Below are 25,611 nucleotides of genomic sequence, written 5' to 3'. Positions count from 1 at the left end.
CAATATTCACAAATCAATCAACGTGTTACATCACATCAATAAAAGAAAGAATAATGACCATATGATCATGTCAATAGATGAAGAAATAGCATTTATAAAAGTATGACAGGCATTGATAAGAAAAATCTTCAACAACATAGGTTTAGAGAGAGCAGAACTCAACATAATAAATACCATATGAAAAACCCAGAGACAGGGGTGCCTGGGTGGCTCAGTGGGTTAAAGCCTCTGCCTTCAGCTCAGGTCATGATCCCAGGGTCCTGGGATTGAGTCCAGCATCAGGCTCTCTGCTCAGCAGGGAGTCTGCTTCCTCCTCTCTCTCTCTCTCTCTCTGCCTACTTGTGATCACTGCCAAATAAATAAACAAAATCTTAAAAAAAAACAGAGATAATATCACCCTTAATGGGAAAAGAAGACTTTCATTATTTGTAGATGACATGATACTCTATATAGAAAACCCCAATGACTCTACCAAAAAACTGCTAGAACTGATGAATGTATTCAGTAAAGCCAAAGGATACAAAATCAATCTGCAAATATCTGTTGTATTTCTATATAGCAATTATGAAATAGCAGAAACATAAATAAAGAAAAGCCCCATTTACAACTGCACCAAAAATAATAAAATACCTAAGAATAAACCTAACCAAAGAGTTGAAAGCCCTCTACTCTGAAAACTACAAAACACTGAAAAAAGAAATTGCAAGATGACACAAAGAAGTCAAAAGACATTCTACATTCATAGATTAGAGGAAAAAATATTCTTCAAAAATCTATACTACACAAAGCAGTCTACACATTTTAGGTAATCCCTATCAAGATAGCAACATCATTTTACAAAGAACTAGAACAAACAATCCTAAAATTTGTATGGAACCACAAAAGATACTGAGGAGCCAATGCAACCTTGAAATAGAAAAGCAAAGCCAAAGGCATCACAATTATAGACTTCACGTTGTATTATGCAGCTGTACCAAAACAGTATGGTATTGGCACAAAAATAGATACAGAGTTCAATAGAATAGTATAGAAAACCCAGAAATAAACCCATGAGTATACTGTCAATTAATCTTTGACAAGGCAGGAAAGAATATCCAATGGGAAAAAGAAAGTCTCTACAACAATTGGTGCTGGACAGCAACATGCAAAAGAAAGAAAATGGCTAACTTTATTACAACATACACAAAAATAAAATCAAAATTGATTAAAAGACCTAAACATGAGACCTGAAACCATAAAAATCCTAGAACAAAACAAAGGCAGTAACCTCTTTGACACTAGCCTTATCAACTCTTTTTAGATGTGTCTCCTGAGCCAAGGGAAGAAAAACAAAACTAAGCTGCTGAAACTAAATCAAAATAAAAAATCTTCTTCACAGTAAGGAAATAATCAATAAAACTAAAAGACAGACTATGGAATGGGAGAAGATATTTGCAAATGGCATACCTAATAAAGGGTCAGTATCCAAAATGTAAATGGATCTTATAAAACTCAATACCCAAAAAGCAAATAATCTACTTTAAAAATGGGTAGAAGACATGCACAGACATTTATCCAAAGAAGATATACACTTGACCAACAGACATGAAAAGATGCTCAACATCACTTATCATCAAGAAAATAAAAATTAAAATTAGAATGAGATATCACCTCACAATATTAATAATAGCTAAAATAAAAAACACAAGGAACAACAGGTGTTGGCAAGGATGTGTAGAAAGGGGAACCCTCTTACACTGTTGGTGGAAATGCAAACCGGTGCACTCACTGTGGAAAACAGTAAGGAAGTTCTTCAAAATGTTAAAAACAGAACTACCTTATGATCCAACAATCACACTACTGGATATTTTCCTAAAGAATATAAGAACACTAATTCAAAGGGATACATGAACCCCTGTATTTATAGCAGCATTATTTACTATGCCAAGATATGAAAGTAGCCCAAGTGTCCATCCAATGATGAATGGATAAAGAAGAAGTGGTATATATATACAATGGAATAATATCCAGCCATAAAAAAGAATGGAATCTTGCCATTTAAAATGACATGTATGGAGCTAGAAAGTATAAAGCTAAGAGAAATAAGTTAATTAGAGAAAGACAAATAGTATGTGATTTCACTCCTATGTGGACTTTATTATTTTTTAAAAGAATTTATTTGTTTATTTGACAGAAACCGATGGAGTCACCCAGGAGCCCTGCCCTGGTGTGGAATATAAGAGAAAAACCAAACAAACAAACAAGGAAAGGGAAAAAATAAGAGATAGACAAAGCAAGAATATCTATTATAGAGAACAGCCTGATTACCAGAGGGTAGGTTGGTGAGGGAATGGATTAAGTAAGTGATGAGGATTATGAAATGTTCTTGTCATGATGAGCACAGGGTGATGTATAGAAGTTTTGAAGTACTAAACTGTACACCTGAAACTATTTTAAAACTGTATTTGAACTTACCTCACACCTGTCAGAATGGCCAAAATCAACAATAGAAGAAACATTAGATGCTGGTGAGGATGTGGATTCCCACACTGTTAGTGGGAATGCAAACTGGTGTAGCCACTCTGGAAAACAGTATGGAAGTTCCTAAAAAATTAAAAATATAGCTGCCCTACAATCCAGCAGCTGCACTACTAGTTATTTACGCAAAGAACACAAAAATACTAATTCAAAGGATACATGTATTTACTCAAACAATACAAAAATACCAATTCAAAGGATACATGTACCCTGATGTTTATATCAGCATTATCTACAATAGCCAAGTTACAGAAATAGTACAAATGTCCACTGACTGATGAATGGATAAAGATGTAGTACACACACACACAAACACACATACATATACATGCACATATACATATGTACCATATATACACATATATGTGCCATGAAATATTATTCAGCCATAAAAAGAATGAAAACTTGCCATTTGTATCAACATGGATGGAACCACAAAGAATTAAGTTATGCAAATAAGTCAGAGAAAGACAAATACATGATTTCGCTCATACGTGGAATTTAAGAAACAAAACTAATGAACATGGCGGGGAAGAGAGGGAAACCAAGAAACAGACTATTAACTGTATAGAACAGATAATTACTTGAGGGAAGGTAAGCAGGAGATGGATTAAATAGGTGATGTGTATTAAGGAAGGCAATTATTGTGACAAGCACTGGTTGTTGATTAATCCCTAAATTCTGTACCTGAAAATAATATTATGCTCTATGTTAACTAACTGGAATTTTAAAAAAAATTAGGGAAAGGAAAAAAAAAAGATAACTAAGTTGAAACTAGTCCTCTCACAAGTAAAAAAAAAAAAGAAATATCTGAAATTACAGATAATCAGATCTATAATCCCATGATATCACCAGCCTGGCATTTACAACAATTATTTCAACGAATAGGAAAACTGATTTATTTTATGCAATATAAATACAAATCTGTATGATACTGCAAGACTTGCCTTCCTTGTGCGATTGATGGAATTTAAAGTTGAGTTTACAAGCTATACAAACCTTCATATTGATAATAACAGTTTGTACTTCCATGTGCAACTGGAATCTCATTTAATTCATCTCTCTGATTGACATCTGAAATAGTTGTAAATATTGTGACTGAGTACTGTATTCTATATACTTCAGCCTGTTAACAGGAATCACTCATTTATTAACAGAAGCTAATGAGTTTAAAAGTTATTTCCACAAATAATGTGGAAGACCCATTCTCACTGTGCTTTAATCAAGGTGAAGGCTCTAATCAACCAGCTCCAGTACTACTAAATAGTGATTTGGCTAGCAACTGCCTGGAAAAATAGGTAAGTATAATCCTTACAATGTGTGGCATGTCCAAATAGAAATAGTTATTAGGGAAGCATCATTATCTATGAGGATGCTGGAAAGTAACTACATCATCTGACTGTTACAATGATTCAGTAAGACTGGTACACATAGTACTTAATACAGTGTCAAGTGTTCAGTTACTTTTAATAAATGGTGCTAGTGTTTTGTTCTTGTTAACATTTTTCTGCTCCATTTAGCCTAACAGATACTTGTTAAAAACCTGCAGCTTTTTTAAAGCTAGATCATATAAAAATCACAATAATAGTTGGTTAGTATCGATATAATTTTATAAAATTTATTCTGCATAATTAGTGTATTAACTAATTAAATTAAAAATAATCAGGTATTTTATGAGTAAATTTAATACACATATATAAACAATATGAATCTGTCATTAAAGAGAATCTAAAATTTCAAAAATAATAAAATAAAAACACATTTTTAATAAAAATAAGTATAATAATAAAGAAAGAGCTCTTAATTATAGCGAACAATCTGATGGTTACTAGAGAGAAGGGAGGTGGGACACTGTGTTAAATAAATGATGCAGATTAAGAAGTGCACTTATGATGAGCACTGAGTAATGCATGAAATTGCTGAATCACTATATTGTACACCTGAAACTAATATAACACTGTATATTAGCTAACTGGAATGTAAATAAAAACTTAAAAAATCAACAAATGTATTCTCTGAAAATTGGCTATATGGAACTTATAATAAAGAGCACCATACATTTTATTATTTAATTTTGGGCTACCTATCTTAATATCAGTAATATATGTTCATATATATTTATATATCTATCTAAATCTGTATTTATATATCATGCCTGTTTTTTCCAAACAACCAGTTCAACATTTGCCAGGACACCACTGACTTACAATTTCACTTTTTAAGCTAATTTTCATTCATTCTGTTAAGACAGTTAGACTTAAGTACATAGATGCAAAAAAGAGGTAAGTAAAAATTCCTGCCATCTAAAAAGTGCATAGCATCCAAGGATACTAAGAATCCTGAGTACTTTGACATGTGACAAACTCAAAGATAACCATTTTTTTTTCCTTCTCTATGAAGTGTGGTGATAACCAAAACATGAGGGAAAGGGAACCTATAAAGTGACTCTTTAAACAAAGTTAACAGTAATCTCTGTGGACCTTATGAATCAAGGGGTTAGGACTCTATATTAGACTATGACTTCTCCACAACTTCTATTCATAAAAATCCAAAACATTACAGGCATCCACAATGACTCTCCAAGCTAATCCTTCTTTTACATCCTTATCAAAAAAAAAAAAAAAAAGTTGTGGTCTTTCATTCTCTCTCAAATATACGTTGTGCTCCTCAATCCCTCAAACTTTTTTTTTTTAACTTGAGATGATCATTCCTAATGAACTCCTAGTTGAAGAGTGTTGTCTCTTATATACCTTTAAGGACTTTATCATCAGTTCTGAATTTACTCATCTATCTATTCTAAGAAGGGCTATGGTAAAAAGCTTATGGTTAAAACACTGTGCTATATGGTTAAAAAAAAAAGTCTCCTCATGGTCTGCTCTAACAGCCTCAAATTCATATATTATTTATGTATGTTGATTTTTTCAGAGAAACCCTGCCCCTTTTTGAATGAGGAAAATTTATGGAAGGATCTGTAAAGCATTTTTTAATCCTGAAAGTATGTGTGTGTGTGTGTATATATGTGTGTGTCTGTGTGTGTTGCACACAGAGACACACACATATATATACACACCATATATATACACACATATATACGCAACATATATATATATAAACTTTATATATGTAGGTGTATATACATATATATATATAAACTTTACATATTTATGTATTTTTCAGATGGTAAAAGATGGTAAAGCTTAAAATGTAAGTTGTTAATATGTATGTGTGTATATATATATAGATAAGATGTTAGTATATGTGTGTATATAAGCTGTTAATATGTGTGTATACACATATAAACTTTATATATATATAAACTTTATATATATATGAATGCATTTTGCAGATCATGAAAGATGGTAAAACTTACAAATGTAAGCTATTAATATTATAGCTTTTATTGTTACCATCACTATTTTTCAAGATGCCTGGGCTCCTTTCTTTTTCATTCTTTAAAAAATATATATTTTATTTATTTATTTGACAGAGAAAGAGAGTGAGAGAGAGCACAAGAGAGTAGAATACCAAGCAGATGGAGAGGGAGAAGCAGACTCCCCACTGAGCAGAGAGTCTAACATGGGACTCCATCCCAGGACACTGGGATCATGACTCGAGCTGAAGGCAAATGCTTAACTGACTGAGCCACTCATTCTTTCCTTCTCATTCTTTTTTAAAAACATTTTATTTATTTGACAAAGATCACAAGTAGGCAGAGAGGGAAACGGGGAGGGGGGGGAGCAGGCTCCTCAATGAACAGGGAGCCCGATGCGGGGCTCGATCCCAGAACCCTGGGATCATGACCTGAGCTGAAGGCAGAGGCTTTAACCCAGTGAGCCACCCAGGTGCCCCTCCTTCTCATTCTTAAAACCTGCTGTTTTGGGCCAGCAATTGCAAAGGATTTAATTGTCTGAAAAAAGTAGAAAAGTCAGGAATGCTGAAAAGTGAATTAGAGAGTTAACATTAAAGCTAAAGATTAAACTAACAAAGAACCTTTAATGGTAGTTAGCAGTCTGATTTTAATCAGTCATATTTCTGCACAAGGGAATGTTTGAGGATAATGCCAAAGAACGATTATTCTGGATAAACTTTGTAATGTGTATTGGAGCAGAAAGCCAAGAGACTGTGGTATACAGCTCTTCAATACTACTATTACTACTAGAAAGGAGGAGGAAGAGGAGAAATAGGAGGAGGAGGCAGTAGCAGCAATGGAGTGGAAGGAAGAGATGGAGGAGGGAAAGAAATAGCTGCTACAGCTAGTACTAAGAACTATACACAAAAATTAAAGTTAATTATCTCAGGTAATACAACAATTTTAGCATCGTCATGATCTCTATTTTGCAGATACAGCAAGGGAAGTTCTGAGCCAGTGAGTATTATGTGCAACATCATAGCTAGTAAGTTTTATCTGGAATGTAAACCTAGGCAGCCTGACTCTAGAGCCCAAATACTAAACCTGAATTCTAAATTCCAATTCTGAATAGTTTAAAGATTTGATTTATTTAAGGTGCCATACTCCCAACTAATTGAATGCATTTCCAACAGTACTCTTGAATTAAAAGCTAATTTTAAAAAAATCTACAATAATCAGAAGTATCTGTAGATAAATGAGGGTGATGCCCCAAGATAAGATTAACTGAAATAGCATTTTTTTTAATGCTAGGTGAAATGAGTCAGCCAGAGAAAGATAAATAGCCTATAATTTCGCTAATACATGGAATTTAAGAAACAAAAGAAAATGAACAAAGGACAAGAGAGACAAACAAAGAACCTGAGACTCTTAAATATATAGGGAACAAACTGGTGGTTGCCAGAGGAGACATGGGTGAGAGGATGGGTGAAATAGGTGAAGGGAATTAAGAGTATGCTTAGAATGAAAGCACCAAGTAATGTATAGAACTGTCAAAACACTGTATTGTATACCTGAAACCAATGTAACATGGTGTGTCCATTATAATTAAATTAATTTTAAAAATCTTTCCATAATTTGGCTATTGTGGACATTGCTGCTATAAACATTCGGGTGCACGTGCCCCTTTGGATCACTACGTTTGTATCTTTAGGGTAAATACCCAATAGTGCAATTGCTGGGTCATAGGGCAGTTCTATTTTCAACATTTTGAGGAACCTCCATGCTGTTTTCCAGAGTGGCTGCACCAGCTTGCATTCCCACCAACAGTGTAGGAGGGTTCCCCTTTCTCTGCATCCTCGCCAGCATTTGTCATTTCCTGACTTATTTATTTTAGCCATTCTGACTGGTGTGAAGTGATATCTCATTGTGGTTTTGATTTGGGGGCTTAAGTGGGTAGGAGAAGAATAAATGAAACAAGATGGGATTGGGAGGGAGACAAACCATAAGTGACTCTTAATCTCACAAAACAAACTGAGGGTTGCTGGGGGGAGGGGGTTTGGGAGAAGGGGGTGGGATTATGGACATTGGGGAGGGTATGTGATTTGGTGAGTGCTGTGAAGTGTGTAAACCTGGTGATTCACAGACCTGTACCCCTGGGGATAAAAATATATGTTTATAAAAAATAAAAAATTCAAAAAAAATCTTAAAAAAATGAAACAGCATTTGATAAAATTTTACTGGAGAACTCTATTCTCTAACTATTCTAACTATAATTGCTAATATATTTGTATTTTTCCTTTAGAAGCTACTATAGACACTAAAAAAATAGTGTAGCAGTAGGTTGAAAGTGATTAAAAGCAGAGGTTATATGAACCCCCCCCAAAATCTCAAAACTCAGGAAAGAGTGTATCATTCCTCAAAAGTCACTAAACAGAAAAACTCTGAAATTAGGCTATCTTCAAGTTATCTATCTTATTATTCACTGCTAATAAGGAACAATCAAATTTTCTGATTGTTTACATATCCAACTTAATCCCAAGGATGATAATGACATACATATCTAATTTAATCCCACCAAGGATGACAATGACATATTTTTAAAAATCCACAAATTATGAACTCATACACAAACAATCTATACTAAGTTGGTTGCCTAGAAGGCAACTTACAAATGAATCTCTAAGTGTCCTTTTCATACCTGCTGTAGCTATGTTTGTGGTGTGTGTGGGGGGGGGGTAGGTGGGGGGAGAGAGAGAGTAATAGTATGTGAATTCCTGAAAATTTACTCAGAAAATATGTTTATCCCTCTATGAGGTGCTCATATGGCTCAGTCAGTTAACTTCTGACTCATGATCTCAGGGTCTTGAGATCGAGCCCCCGCATTGAGCTCTGTCCTCAGCTGCAAGGGGGTGAGTCTGCTTGAGATTTTTTCTCTCCATCTCCTCTGCCCCTCCCCACTGTGCTTGCTTTTTCTCTAAAATAAATAAATCTTTAAAAAAATGTGTTTAGCCCTCTACCTTAAAGGCCAATTGTTTAAGCAAGAGGTTCTACTTTAACCAAATGTTTGAAATATTAAATTGTGTACTTTCAGCCTGACTCCCAAATGTAAAATGCCAAATTTTCAAAGGAAAAAACAACTGATCAATAATATATTTTCTTACAGTAACTGTAGTTTTTCTAAGTTCTGTGACTAAAAATTTAAAAATTAGTATCTCTTTGCTGAAATACATTCATGCTTCAATAATGCTTCTGTATATTCATTTCTGAGTATTCAAATTCTTCTCACTGACAAAAATACATCTCTAAGACAGGGTAAATTAATTAAAAGAAATTTTCTGGTGAACAGATACATAGTTTACAAAAAAAAAATGGACAAAAACAGAAAAATCCCCACTATTTTAGAAACTCTTATACACTAGCAGAAACAAAAAATAACATAACTGTCCAGCAATCATAACTAACACAGAAGATAAAGGAGGTGGCAATATATTCAACTACCATGACATCCAAAAGCCCAGAGCCAAAAGAGATCAAGCGCTAAAACTTTAACAGAAACAGAATTAAATATTATCCATGCAGAGTGAACCAGTAAGTCATCCAGATGTTTCCAGCCGGATATTTGGTATACTGTGAAAAGATACCATTTGACTCACTTTTTCCCACATTGTAGGCAGCTGTTAATAGTAGCAATTCCAAGACAATTTAGTAACTATACTTTGAACCATAAAATTATAAATCTCAGTACATCCTGCCCTATCACACTTGTCTTTAGTATTGCAACAAATAATTTTTTACTTAGATTTCCTCAATAGATTTTTTTGTTGGTGTTACTAGTATTGTTTTCTTACCTGATCTTCTCCTTGCATATCTTTCTTCTCAACTTTGTCCTAAGGGGGAAAAAATCAAGACAATTTAATGGAGCATATACAGTCAAAAAGAGGAAGCTGTATTTTAAAGAGAAGTTAAGCTGTTAATAAAAGTAAAGATAAGGTGAACTATAATTTATGTTCAGTGAGCTTCAACTCTACTTCTATGAGAATTAAGCTTAAATGCATGACATGCTAGTATTTTAGTGCAGTTATTTAATTATCTACAACAAATTGTATTTACATCCAACCAACATATCTATATCTCACAAAATATTTATGTTTGGAGACACTCTGTAAAAGAGCTCTTTAAGATAAAAAGAAATTCCAATTTCTTAAGCTTCTGGCATCTCTCCCATAAGATTACTGACCGTCCTTCTAAAATAATATGTTAAGTATTTAGTTTCCACCCCATGCCCTAAGAAAAAATTCACCTGAGTCTGAAGACTTGCACTCTTGGCAATTTCATTTCTCAGAAAAGAAAAACATGATAAGAACAGTTTATCTGGTCCAAATTTTGAGCAAAAAATAACTATTTATAAAACCTAGAAGCCTTGGGAAAAAGTGACCATGTCATGTCATCTTATAGTTAGTAAGTAGTAATGAAGGAAGGGAATGGTAGGCATAGTCAGACACATGTCTTGCTATTAATAGAATGACATTTCCAAGCAGCTGTCCAAATAGTTCAAGTCCCCCATTACAACTGTAACTTACCTCAGAGTCAATATAAAAAACCAAGCAGCTAACAATTCTGGAATTTAAATGATGATGAATGAACTTGAGGAAATTCCTGCTCTATAGGCTACTTAAGTGATAAACTGCCTATAGTGAGAGAATAACACAGTTTCCTTAACTTTTGTTTTACCATGCAGTCAGCTATTGTGGAACCAAGATATCTATTCAAACAGTGGCCAAGACATTAGTTTTTTTTTATATCACACATCTTTAGTCCTTATATTTAACTGTAGTTTCTATTAAGAGTAGAAAAATGAGACTGTAGAAGAAAGACCAAAAGATAGCATTATTTAGATTTCTCAGCTTTATAATTATTTAAGGTTTCCCTCTTAGAAAGTTAAAGAATAGAATGAAAGGAAGATGACCTTTAATTGCAAATATATATTGATGATAAGTCATAACAAGAACTATAAAAACCGACAGATATGAAAATAAGTTGTGTCAGCTTTCTTCACAGAACAGAGAACCATTCATTTATTTCTGGGTAAAAAGGAAGATGACTGAAATAACTGAACACTGAGTTTAGTTCATCTTCAATATAATTATAATGAAGAATGAATAGAAGACAGAAAAAGTGATAAAGTAATAATGTTTTAAAACATAGAATTAGTTAGCCAGTACTATGATACCACAGAAAGCAGAGCAAGACTCTGGTTTACACTCATAAGCAGTAACAGTTATTTTCATATCTAGGTATTTTCTCATTCCTACTATAATTAAAGAAATTTAATTTTAATACAAGTTCCTCAAATTTTGTTATCCATTAACACATTGTTCTGGGACACATAGTAAATAAATTAATTGAGCATTTTTCCCCTTTCTATTTGTTCTGTTTAGAGCTATTGAAGTCAAACTTCCTTATACTGGGAAAGAAGCAGAAATAAAGGACATTTTAATGAAAAGTTTGCACATCCCAGAAAGGTTTCTATTTCTGAGATGGGAGATAAAGATTTTGAATTTTTTTCTTAAAATAATCTCCAAGGAAGTTCATTGCAGGTAAAATTAACTTGAATGAGTTAAGTCTTGAAACCGAAATCAGTTACTGATCTTTCCTTCTGACTGCTGAACAGTAAACCATCTGCTTTGTCATCATGTAAATCACATTCCTTTCTGTTAACATGGTTACAACTTACCACCATTTGTTACAGCAACATGGGACTAAGGAGCAACTGGATGTATTTTGAAAGGAAGCTGTACAGTAATCTCTATTATTTCCCAGGTTTAAAGCAGGGAACAACAGTCTGAGTGTCTGAAAACACTGTCTGCCTGTCTGATTTTACTGGAATTTTTTAGCATGCATTATGAATTAGTTCCACCATGGAAGTAAAGGTGTAGACATCTTTACATCCTTCTACTCAACATTTCAAGAGGAGTCATATAGGAAAATAAAATAAATTTTCAAATGTCTAGTATTCTATTCCAAACTTCAAAGTACATGTGATTTTATATAAAACCAAGCAATAGTGGCACAAGGAAGGTAATAGTGTTTTTTCTTGATTTCTCAGATACAAGAAAATATTCCATAAAATAAACTTTAACCCACATTTGATGACATATTCTATAATGAAATTTGGATAGAGGAAATAACTTAGAATGATGGATTCTGCCCTAGATTTAAGCATAAGCTAGATAAGCAAGCTAAATTCAGAAAAGAACATAGAAATAAATTAATTTTCCATATGATAAAAGGACAAACTTATTTGGATTATATGTAATTTTTGAAACATGATTATCATTATTCCTTCTATTCTTTCCATTTTTGAAAAATTTATATCCTATTGATTATTTCCCAATTGCTATTTTTCTATAATAAGGATCAATTGTAAATCTTTGGAAAGCCTTTCCAAACTCTATAAATGGCACTGATAGTAATTATGGTTATGTGTGATACTAAAAGAATGTATTAGCTATAGTTCAATGAATACCTATTACTTGATTCCAGACACAGAAACTTCCCTACTCCTCTGAGGGACATAAATCCTTGCATTCACGAAGTTGAATTTCTGTTTATAATGATATTTGCTTATCATGTTTGTCAGTAATTATCTTCACATAAACTTAACCCTTAATTATATTAAATACGATTTTTATTTATTAACTGCCAAATGAATGAACCTATCTATAAATATCTATAACATCAATAATCTGTTTTCTTTGATATTGTTCTTGCCTGGTACTGGTCTTTGTAATTAACTCAGAGAGATGAGAAAGCCCAGGTGCAAAAAAGATAGATCTACCGGAGACAGATTTTCAACTTCATGCTTTAATGACAAATCTATAGAGTACTTCCTCACTGCATGGGGATATACAGTTTAAAAAATATAATTATACATTGCCATCTTCCACCAAATATTTCTGTCTTTCTAGAAAAGAGAGACCTTTCACCAGGGCCATAAAGGTCCTACTGAGCTTTCTAGTAAAACATGATACTACTTTCTTAATCAAGGAAAGATGAATATGGGTATGTATAAAAATTCAACAATTATCTTCTTCTTGCTTAGCTGATTTAAAATATGCTAACTGGGGCACCTGAGTGGCTCAGTCATTAAGTGTCTGCCTTTGGCTCAGGTCATGATCCCAGGGTTCTGGGATAGAGCCCTGTATCAGGCTCCCTGCTCAGCAGGAAGCCTGCTTCTCCCTCTCCCACTCCCTCTCTGCTTGTGTTCCCTTTCTCACTGTCTCTCACTCTTTCTCTGTCAAATGAGTAAATAAAAATCTTTAAAAGTAAATGAATAAATAAATAAATGCTAACTGCATAATAGCAATAACCCATGAAGCAAATGGTATATTTAAGAAGGGCCCAACAAAAGTAATACAGATAAGTTTGTTATGTTTGGTTAACTTATTTATCTTTATCAAACAATTTTTAATGTATGAAAATATTTTGCCTCAAACTTTACTACCCATAAGACTATAATGAATTTCTTTTACCTCTTTGGTAATATTTTATCTTGCTGACGTTGCCCTCCTCAGATATATATCTCCCTTAACTGCTGGTGATTTCCTCGCTCTTTTGATAGCCTCTAGATCCCTCTCATTCATTCTCGCCTTTGCCCACCTTCTTTTCTTCTCTGGTATCTTCTTTGAGTGTAACAATACTGAGCCAGACAATCTGAACTTTAAACCCATCTCCATCATTTATTCATCAAGCAATCATGGAGCAAAACAAACTCTATGACTCTCAGTTTCTTCATCTATAAAACAAGCATGACAGCAGTTATCCATAATGTTCTTTTTTTTAAAAACTCATCCTTTAAAAAGTTCTATTTTGTATGTGTTTTAGAATGCCTGATATTCTTTCCTTATCTCTCAGTTGTTAAAATCAGAATAGAATACAGAATGGTACTTTATAAATGATTCCCTGCTACATACAGTCAAGTTAAAAGTCAATAATAATACGAAGTAAAGTTAAAGTCAATAATATTATATTTAGATTACTACTTCAAAAATCTTCAAATAAAGCTTTCTTTTCTTCTCCAACAACATTTCCCAAGATTTCCACTATCACCTGACATTGTTTTAGCCTTCAAAATTGTATCTCTATATCTGAATTCCCACCCTCAAACCACACATAAACCATATTTTAAATCTATAAAATTATAATAGTGTTGAAAACTGATAATTTTATACCATACTTTATATCTACACTTCTTTAAGATTTTATTTATTTGACAGAGAGATCACAAGTAGGCAGAGAGGTAGGCAGAGAGGCAGACAGAGAGAGAGGGGGAAGCAGGCTCCCTGCTGAGCAGAGAGTGCAATGTGGGGCTCCATCCCAGGACCTTGAGATCATGACTTGAGCCAAAAACAGAGGCTTAACCCACTGAGTCACACAGGAACCCCTTTATCTACACTCTTAATTTTATCTTTTATCTTATATTTAAAATCTATATGCATGTGATCCATGTATCTACTTTCTACTAGATATTAAAGAAATTATAATGGATTTCTATTAAAAATATGTCAGGAAGAATAGTTATATTTTACAATTGCTGATGTCTTCTCTCATTTCTCAAGTTTCATCCCTCTGTGAAAGCACAGAAATAAGATCATTACAGTCCTCTTTACTAAGAAATCATTTGTTATTCAGATTCTGTCCCCTCACTACTTTTTCTGTTTACTTCCAGGTCATACTTTTTGGGCATTTTTCTTCTAATGGGGTTATCACTTATTACACATTGGAAGTCCCAGATATCCAGTTAAAATATGATGATATAGGTAGGATATGATATGATATGATATGATATGATATGATATGATACTTGGCTAATTTTCAGAATTTGAGTCAAAAACATCCTTACCGAAAGTCATTACTCAAACAGCTATATGAAAACTTATCTATTACCTTTAGGAACATGTGTCCCTTTTCAGTTTGATCTTTCAAAATATTATCACAACCTGTACCTTAGGGACCATATAAACTTATAAAATACCACATTACATTGATTGGAAAGACAAATTTATTTTTGAATTCTAAAATTTCCTAAATCAGGATGTGATTGTTTATACATATGGGAAGAAATCATTGGACTAACTCAATTGGTTGCTTTTTTTTTCTTTCAAAGGGGTAAATTAAATAATAGCACACTTCAATGACTGCATTTTAAATTCAATGAAATACTTTTATTCAGACAGATCCCAGAAGATAAACATGGTCAGGAAACATTTAGAGGGTATAAGTTTTTAAGATCTCAGGTTCATATATACCTCAGTAATTTGACTGAAATACTGACACATTACAAATCTTTTTTTTCCCCTTTTAATCAAAAGGATATCCTTTAAAACATGCTGTGAAGTATTGGAAACATGGTAGCATGATCACAAGAATTTATGAAATTATCTAAGATTAGAAACAATTTTGATGCCAAGATATTCTAGAGAATGGCTGGCCAGTTAAGAGAAATTGATATTATTAGAGTTTTCCCGATATCAAATATTTCTTTTTTATCCATCCAATATTTTTAAATGGTATTCTACTCTGTAGGAAAAACTACTTGACCTCTTGACATAATCAATAGTCTCCAATATGTCTTCCATATAGAAATAAACTTGTATTTAAATTGTATGGATGACTGTTAAACCCTTTTCAGACTGACACACTAAATTTGTTCAGTCAGTATATAAGGGTTCTCATGGTGTTTACTTGTTAGTAGTCTTAACTGAATACCTAACTTAATGGGATATAAAGTGTAATCAAATACACATATTGTCATACTACTGTAATGACTAAGATGGAAAAGATACCCAAGGGACACTTTAAAAAGGAGTACACAGCCTTCCATTGCAAAAATGAGTGAGGACCTGAATAGACACTTTTCCAAAGAAGATATACAGATGGACAAAAGACACATGAAAAAATGCTCAACATTATTAATTATCACAGAAATGCAAATCAAAAATCCAACAAGATATCACCACACAGCTGTCAAAATGGTTGAAATCAAAAAGACAAGAAATAACAAGTATTGGTGAAGGTGTGGAGGATAAGGAACTCTTGAGAACTATTGGTGAGAATATAAATTGGTACAGCCACTGTGGAAAACAATGTGGAGTTTGCTCAAAAAATTACAAATAGAAATACCATACCATCCAATAATGCCACTAGTGGGTATTTACCCAATGAAAATGAAAATACTACTTCAAAAATATATATGCAACTCAGGAGGACTCAAGATGGCGGAGAAGTAGCAGGCTGAGACTACTTCAGCTAGCCGGAGACCAGCTAGATAGCTTATCTAAAGATTGCAAACACCTGAAAATCCATCGGCAGATCGAAGAGAAGAAGAACAGCAATTCTGGAAACAGAAAAACAACCACTTTCTGAAAGGTAGGACCGGCGGAGAAGTGAATCCAAAGCAACGAGAAGAGAGACCCCGGGGGGAGGGGCCGACTCCCAGCAAGCGGCGGAGCAACGGCGCACAAAATCAGGACTTTTAAAAGTCTGTTCCGCTGAGGGACATCACTCCAAAGGCTAAACCAGGGTGAAGCCCACACGGGGTCAGCGTGGCCTCAGGTCCCGCAGGGTCACAGAAGGATCGTGGGTGTCTGAGTGTCGCAGAGCTTGCGGGTATTGGAACGGGAAAGCCGGCTACAGAGACAGAGCCAACAGTAAGCTCACAGCTCGGTGTTACCTTGAACCGATCGCAGGCTCGGTGAGCTCGGAGCGCGGCAGGAGGTCAGGCAGACGGAAGTAACTGGGCGCTGTTCTCTGAGGGTGCACTGAGGAGTGGGGCCCTAGGCTCTCGGCTCCTCCGGGCCGGAGACCAGGAGGCCACCATTTGTATTCTCGTCCTCCAGAACTCTACGGAAAGCGCTCAGGGAACAAAAGCTCCTGAAAGCAAACCCGAGCGGATTACTCACCCAGGCCCCAGGTAAGGGCAGTGCAATTCCGCCTGGAGCAAAGACACTTGAGAATCACTACAACAGGCCCCTCCCCCAGAAGATCAACAAGAAATCCAGCCGAGACCAAGTTCACCTACCAAGGAGTGCGGTTTCAATACCAAGGAGAGCAGCAGAATTCCAGAGGAGGAGAAAGCAAAGCACGGAACTCATGGCTTTTTCCCTGTGATTTTTTTTAGTATAGCAGTTAATTTAATTTTTTTCTTTTTCATTTTATGTTTTTTTTCTCGCCTTCTGTAAAATTTTTTTTTAACTTTTACCTTTTTCTTTTTTAAGGTTTTTTAACCATTTTATCTAATATATATATTTTTTTCTTTTTTATATTTTTCTTATTTGTTTTCTTTTTTTTAATTCTTTTCTTTTCTTTTTTTTCCTTTTTCTTTTTTTTTTTCCTTTTTTCTTCCATTTTGAACCTCTTTTTATCCGCTTTCTTTCCCCCTCATGATTTGGGATCTCTTCTAATTAGGTTAAAGCATATTTTCCTGGGGTTGTTGCCACCCTTTTAGTATTTTCCTTGCTCATTCATATACTCTTATCTGGATAAAATGACAAGACAGAAGAATTCAACACAAAAAAAAAGAAAAAAGGGCAGTACCGAAAGCTAGGGACCTAATCAATACAGACATTGGTAATATGTCAGATCTAGAGTTCAGAATGACAATTCTCAAGGTTCTAGCCGGGCTCGAAAAAGGCATGGAAGATATTAGAGAAACCCTCTCGAGAGATATAAAAGCCCTTTCTGGAGAAATAAAAGAACTAAAATCTAACCAAGTTGAAGTCAAAAAAGCTATTAATGAGGTGCAATCAAAAATGGAGGCTCTCACTGCTAGGATAAATGAGGCAGAAGAAAGAATTAGTGATATAGAAGACCAAATGAAAGAGAATAAAGAAGATGAGCAAAAGAGGGACAAACAGCTACTGGACCACGAGGGGAGAATTTGAGAGATAAGTGACACCATAAGACGAAACAACATTAGAATAATTGGGATTCCAGAAGAAGAAGAAAGAGAGAGGGGAGCAGAAGGTATACTGGAGAGAATTATTGGGGAGAATTTCCCCAATATGGCAAAGGGAACGAGCATCAAAATTCAGGAGGTTCAGAGAACACCCCTCAAAATCAATAAGAATAGGCCCACACCCCGTCACCTAATAGTAAAATTTACAAGTCTCAGTGACAAAGAGAAAATCCTGAAAGAAGCCTGGGAAAAGAAGTCTGTAACATACAATGGTAAAAATATTAGATTGGCAGCTGACTTATCCACAGAGACCTGGCAGGCCAGAAAGAGCTGGCATGATATTTTCAGAGCACTAAACGAGAAAAACATTCAGCCAAGAATACTATATCCAGCTAGGCTATCATTGAAAAAGGAAGGAGAGATTAAAAGCTTCCAGGACAAACAAAAACTGAAAGAATTTGCAAACACCAAACCAGCTCTACAGGAAATATTGAAAGGGGTCCTCTAAGCAAAGAGAGAGCCTACAAGTGGTAGATCAAAAAGGAACAGAGACCATATACAGTAACAGTCACCTTACAGGCAATACAATGGCACTAAATTCATATCTCTCAATAGTTACCCTGAATGTTAATGGGCTAAATGCCCCTGTCAAAAGACACAGGGTATCAGAATGGATAAAAAAACAAAACCCATCTATATGTTGCCTCCAAGAAACTCATTTTAAGCCCGAAGACACCTCCAGATTTAAAGTGAGGGGGTGGAAAAGAATTTACCATGCTAATGGACATCAGAAGAAAGCAGGAGTGGCAATCCTTATGTCAGATCAATTAGATTTAAAGCCAAAGACTATCATAAGAGATGAGGAAGGACACTATATCATACTCAAAGTGTCTGTCCAACAAGAAGATTTAACAATTTTAAATATCTATGCCCCCAACGTGGGAGCAGCCAACTATATAAACCAATTAATAACAAAATCAAAGAAACACATCAACAATAATACAATAATAGTAGGGGACTTTAACACTCCCCTCACTGAAATGGACAGATCATCCAAGCAAAAGATCAGCAAGGAAATTAAGGCCTTAAACGACACACTGGACCAGATGGACATCACAGATATATTCAGAACATTTCATCCCAAAGCAACAGAATACACATTCTTCTCTAGTGCACATGGAACATTCTCCAGAATAGATCACATCCTATGTCCTAAATCAGGACTCAACCGGTATCAAAAGATTGGGATCATTCCCTGCATATTATCAGACCACACTGCTCTAAAGAAGAACTCAACCACAAAATGAAGTTTGAAAAGAACCCAAATACATGGAGACTAAACAGCATCCTTCTAAAGAATGAATGGATCAACAGGGAAATTAAAGAAGAATTGAAAAAAATCATGGAAACAAATGACAATGAAAATACAACGGTTCAAAATCTGTGGGACACAACAAAGGCAGTCCTGAGAGGAAAATATATAGCGGTACAAGCCTTTCTCAAGAAACAAGAAAGGTCTCAGGTACACAACCTAACCCTATACCTGAAGGAGCTGGAGAAAGAACAAGAAAGAAACCCTAATCCCAGCAGGAGAAGAGAAATCATAAAGATCAGAGCAGAAATCAATGAAATAGAAACCAAAAAGACAATAGAACAAATCAACGAAACTAGGAGCTGGTTCTTTGAAAGAATTAATAAAATTGATAAACCCCTGGCTCGACTTATAAAAAAGAAAAGAGAAAGGATCCAAATAAATAAAATCATGAATGAAAGAGGAGAGATCACAACTAACACCAAAGAAATACAAACTATTATAAGAACATACTATGAGCAACTCTACACCAATAAATTTGACAATCTGGAAGAAATGGATGCATTCCTAGAAACAAATAAACTACCACAACTGAACCAGGAAGAAATAGAAAGCCTGCACAGACCCATAACTAGTAAGGAGATTGAAACAGTCATTAAAAATCTCCAAACAAACAAAAGCCCAGGGCCAGACGGCTTCCCGGGGGAATTCTACCAATCATTTAAAGAAGAACTAATTCCTATTCTCCTGAAACTGTTCCAAAAAATAGAAATGGAAGGAAAACTTCCAAACTCATTTTATGAGGCCAGCATCACCTTGATCCCAAAACCAGACAAGGATCCCATCAAAAAAGAGAGCTATAGCAAATATCCTTGATGAACACAGATGCGAAAATACTCAACAAAATACTAGCCAATAGGATTCAACAGTACATAAAAAGGATTATTCACCACGACCAAGTGGGATTTATTCCAGGGCTGTAAGGTTGGTTCAACATCCGCAAATCAGTCAATGTGATACAACACATCAATAAAAGAAAGAACAAGAACCATATGATACTCTCAATAGATGCTGAAAAAGCATTTGACAAAGTACAGCATCCCTTCCTGATCAAAACTCTTCAAAGTGTAGGGATAGAGGGCACATACCTCAATATCATCAAAGCCGTCCATGAAAAACCCACCGCAAATATCATTCTCAATGGAGAAAAACTGAAAGCTTTTCCGCTAAGGTCAGGAACACGGCAGGGATGTCCATTATCACCACTGCTATTCAACATAGTACTAGAGGTCCTAGCCTCAGCAATCAGACAACAAAAGGAAATTAAAGGCATCCAAATCGGCAAAGAAGAAGTCAAATTATCACTCTTCGCAGATGATATGATACAATATGTGGAAAACCCAAAAGACTCCACTCCAAAACTGCTAGAAATTATACAGGAATTCAGTAAAGTGTCAGGATAGAAAATCAATGCACAGAAATCTGTTGCATTTCTCTACACCAAGAAAGAAGAAAGAGAAATTAAGGATTCAATCCCATTTACAATTGCACCCCCAACCATAAGATACCTAGGAATAAACCTAACCAAAGAGGCACAGAATCTATACTCAGAAAACTATAAAGTACTCATGATAGAAATTGAGGAAGACACAAAGAAATGGAAAAAATGTTCCATGCTCCTGGATTGGAAGAATAAATATTGTGAAAATGTCTATGCTACCTAAAGCAATCTACACATTTAATGCAATTCCTATCAAAGTACCATCCATCTTTTTCAAAGAAATGGAACAAATAATTCTAAAATTTATATGGAACCAGAAAAGACCTCGAATAGCCAAAGGGATATTGAAAAAGAAAGCCAACGTTGGTGACATCACAATTCCGGACTTCAAGCTCTATTACAAAGCTGTCATCATCAAGACAGCATGGTACTGGCACAAAAACAGACACATAGATCAATGGAACAGAATAGAGAGCCCAGAAATAGACCCTCAACTCTACAGTCAACTAATCTTCGACAAAGCAGGAAAGAATGTCCAATGGAAAAAAGACAGCCTCTTCAATAAATGGTGCTGGGAAAATTGGACAGCCACATGCAGAAAAATTAAATTGGACCATTTCCTTACACCACACACAAAAATAGACTCAAAATGGATCAAGGACCTCAATGGGCGAAAGGAATCCATCAAAATCCTTGAGGAGAACACAGGCAGCAACCTCTTCGACCTCAGCCGCAGCAACATCTTCCTAGGAACAACGCCAAAGGCAAGGGAAGCAAGGGAAAAAATGAACTACTGGGATTTCATCAAGATCAAAAGCTTTTGCACAGCAAAGGAAACAGTTAACAAAACCAAAAGACAACTGACAGAATGGGAGAAGATATTTGCAAACGACATATCAGATAAAGGACTGGTGTCCAGAATCTATAAAGAACTTAGCAAACTCAACACCCAAAGAACAAATAATCCAATCAAGAAATGAACAGAGGTCATGAACAGACATTTCTGCAAAGAAGACATCCAGATGGCCAACAGACACATGAAAAAGTGCTCCATATCACTCGGCATCAGGGAAATACAAATCAAAACCACAATGAGATATCACCTCACACCAGTCAGAATGGCTAAAATCAACAAGTCAGGAAATGACAGATGCTGGCGAGGATGCGGAGAAAGGGTAACCCTCCTACACTGTTGGTGGGAATGCAAGCTGGTGCAGCCACTCTGGAAAACAGCATGGAGGTTCCTCAAAATGCTGAAAATAGAACTGCCTTATGACCCAGCAATTGCACTATTGGGTATTTACCCTAAAGAATCAAACGTAGTGATCCAAAGGGGCACATGCACCCGAATGTTTATAGCAGCAATGTCCACAATAGCCAAACTATGGAAAGAACCTAGATGTCCATCAATAGATGAATGGATCAAGAAGATGTGGTATATATACACAATGGAATACTATGCAGCCATCAAAAGAAATGAAATCTTGCCATTTGCGACAACATGGATGGAACTAGAGCGTATCATGCTTAGCGAAATAAGTCAAACAGAGAAAGACAACTATCATATGATCTCCCTGATATGAGGAAGTTGTGATGCAACATGGGGGCTTAAGTGGGTAGGAGAAGAATCAATGAAACAAGATGGGATTGGGAGGGAGACAAACCATAAGTGACTCTTAATCTCACAAAACAAACTGAGGGTTGCTGGGGGGAGGGGGTTTGGGAGAAGGGGGTGGGATTATGGACATTGGGGAGGGTATGTGCTTTGGTGAGTGCTGTGAAGTGTGTAAACCTGGTGATTCACAGACCTGTACCCCTGGGGATAAAAATATATGTTTATAAAAAATAAAAAATTCAAAAAAATAAGATAAAAAAATATACATATATGCAACTCTATGTTTACTATAACATTATTTACAATAGCCAAGGTATGGAAACAACCTACATTTCCACTGCTGGCTGAATGGATAAAGAAGTCATATATACATGCAGTGGAATATTATGCAGGAACAAAAATGATTAAAGCTTGTCATTTGTAGCAATATGGATGGACCTAGAGGCTTTTATGCTGAGTGAAATGGTCAGACTGAGAAAAAACAGTTTTCAAGCCTATCAAATGAAAATGTGGAAAATGAAACTCATTAGACAAAATTAGGCATATGACATTGCTTGAATTTCTCAAGTAACTGAAGGTCCTCAATCAGTATTTGTTGAGTAGATAGATGGATTTTGATCACAGCCCTGAAATAATGAAAAACTCCACGTTTTCTTCATCTTTGTTAAACAGTGCCAGTATATTCTTTGTATCTATTATTGAGTTGTGGGTTCACTTAGCTATTATATAAAATGACAATTCTATTTCTAGATGCAGAGACATCTGTCTAGAATATTGTGTCTGGCCCTGATAACCCCTTACCATTCTGCAATTCATTTTGAGCCACGGTAGATAGAGCAGTCTTCTCAATCCTTTGATCTTATAAAACTTTGTACATTTATTTCCTAGAATCTCCATGTCTGACTTTCAATTCTGGGAAGCAGAATACCCTTGAGTTTAGGCAGAATATCCTTGACTTTTCCCAGGATTGATGGACAAGAAACAACAATCACTTCAGACAGTGCCATGATTCAAATAAAGGATTAAGAAAGGCCCACATAATTTTTAAGTAGAGTAATGAAAAACCATATCAATCATAAGTACTTTTGAGTTGAAAGACAAAAAACTGCAATTCACTGTAGAGAATATAGTAGCAGACAGAAGCACAATCTTCAATTATTACTAGTTATTTAGAAATAAAGGCAATATAGAACAGTGTTATACTCACCTTTTCACAAATATTAGCAACTGCTTTCAATATGATGTCCTGGTGGTCAGTCCGGGTTATGCCAAGATCACTAAGTTGTTGCCGGGTGATAGTAAGTAGTTTTTCTCCATTGATTTCTGCTCTTTCAAAATTTTCTCCATAGACTGGAAAAGTACAATCCAATCCTGAAAAAGATAAAAGAGGTATAGGAGATTTCAAGGAATATAAAGTCTGTACCTCCTTGTAAAGATAACTATATGTTTCTATAGTATAGAATTACTTGTGAAAATAAAATAAAATAAATTATTTTAGAAACACAATTACTTGTGGATTTTTATCATTATCAATGAGCTACTTACTGTTTTCATTCCAGAAGTCCACCTTAAGTACAGTATCTGTAGTTAGGCTTAGGAAGACAAATTTTTGTAGATGCTTACAGTAATGCTTAAGTACAAAATTTAATTAATAAATTAATTAAATATTGTTATAAGTATAAAATTTAATTAATAAGAGACCCAGTTAAAGTCACAGATTATAACTGAAAGAATATTTACAATGTTATAATAATATCTAAGATGGACTTAATTGAACTGAGATAAAATGTGCTTTTTGATTTGTGATTGCTTTCACATTTGGAATTTTATCAATTAAGAATCTATATAATTAATATATGTGGACTATTTTGGGTGGGTACAATCTCTTGGATAAACTGCTTCATAACTATAATTAAAATAGAAAAAAACTAAAAATATTCAGATATATATTTTAGTGAACTTCTGCCATATCTTTAGCTTTATTTAGAAATAAGTAATTAGAGAATCCAAAACTAACACGATATATTACATGATGGTGAAAAATTAAAATAATCTGACATAAACGTAGGTAGAGCTATGATAACTAAAGGTCTCAGAAGACTAAATAAATTATCATTCTTTTTTGGTTATACATAATAAGAGTAGGAGTAGATTGGAAATGGTCAAAACTTAACTTATTATTTGTTTGAAATTTGATGTTGAAATTCCCTGTGAAAGTGAGTGTGGCTAAAATCCTGGAAACTAATGTTATAAGTTGATTAATATAGATCCCATTACTTTGTTTTTTCAAAAATAATTAACTTAGGAGAATGTTTACCTTTATAATATCTTTAGATAATTTGATAATTAGATAATATAAATATTTCATGAGGAATACTTAAATACTGCTTTTCAAACTTATCAAGTACTTTGCAAATATATACTTCATTGTACTTATATGTTAATTAAATAATATTGTATTCTTATTTATTAAAACAAGGCCTATTAATGACTGCTATTAAATTTGTTTCTTTTTATTTATTTATTTTCATTTGAGTAAATTTGACACACAAAGTTACATTAGTTTCTGTTGTACAACTTAGTAATTTGACAAGTTTATATATTTTGCTAGGTTCACCACAAGTACAGATATCATCTGTCCCATTACATCACTATTACAATATCACTGACTGTATTTCACATGCTTTGTTTATTTTCATGACTTATTCATTCCTTAACTGGAGGCCTGTATCTCCTTCTCTTCACGCACCTTATCCAACACCTCCACACCCTTCCCCTCTAGCAACCATCAATTTTTTTTTCTCTGTAGTTATAGTTCTGACTCTGTTCTTTGTTTCTTTATTCATTTTCTTTTAAATTCCATGGGTGAAATCATATGGTATTTGTCTTTCTCAGTCTGACTTATTTCACTTGGCATAATACCCTCTAGGTCCATCCATGTTGTCTCAAACAGCACTGTCTCATCTTTTTATGGCTATGTAATATTCCATTATACTTATTATACACATATGTATGTGTAAATACACATCAACATATATACACATATATATACATATACATTTTTCTTATCCATCCTATACATTATATGACATAATACATATAATACATAATATACCACATTACCTATATTATATATATTTATTCCTACTGCATCTTCCTTATCCATTCATCTATTGATGGACACTTAAGTTGCTTCCATGTCTTAGCTATTGTAAGGAATGCTTCAATAAACACAGGGGTGCATAAATATCCAATAGTGGAGTTATTGGATCATATAGCATTTCTATTTTTAGTTTTTTGAGGACCCTCTATACTGTTTCCCATAGTGGCTGTACCAATTTACATTCCTGCCAACAATGCA

The 25,611-nt window shown here is 34.5% G+C and overlaps 1 protein-coding gene across 2 annotated transcripts in view; it reads right to left on the bottom strand.

The window, feature by feature from the left end:
- LOC101681822 overlaps positions 1–25,611 on the bottom strand; it is a 284,416-nt gene that overhangs the window by 219,127 nt on the left and 39,678 nt on the right. For both annotated transcript variants that reach the window (XM_045085576.1, XM_045085577.1), the window contains exons 2-3: positions 23,458–23,621; positions 9,715–9,753 (exon numbers count right to left, since the gene is read on the bottom strand). In XM_045085576.1, the coding sequence (XP_044941511.1) occupies positions 9,715–9,753; positions 23,458–23,621 (203 nt within the window). The remainder of the gene's footprint in view (positions 1–9,714; positions 9,754–23,457; positions 23,622–25,611) is intronic.

This window comes from Mustela putorius, unplaced genomic scaffold (assembly GCF_011764305.1).
Source record: "Mustela putorius furo isolate JIRA1106 unplaced genomic scaffold, ASM1176430v1.1 tig00000870_pilon_pilon_pilon, whole genome shotgun sequence".
NCBI classification, from domain to species: Eukaryota; Metazoa; Chordata; class Mammalia; order Carnivora; family Mustelidae; genus Mustela; species Mustela putorius.
Note: the sequence above shows the minus strand (reverse complement) of the source record. Positions and strands in the feature narration are given on the sequence as shown.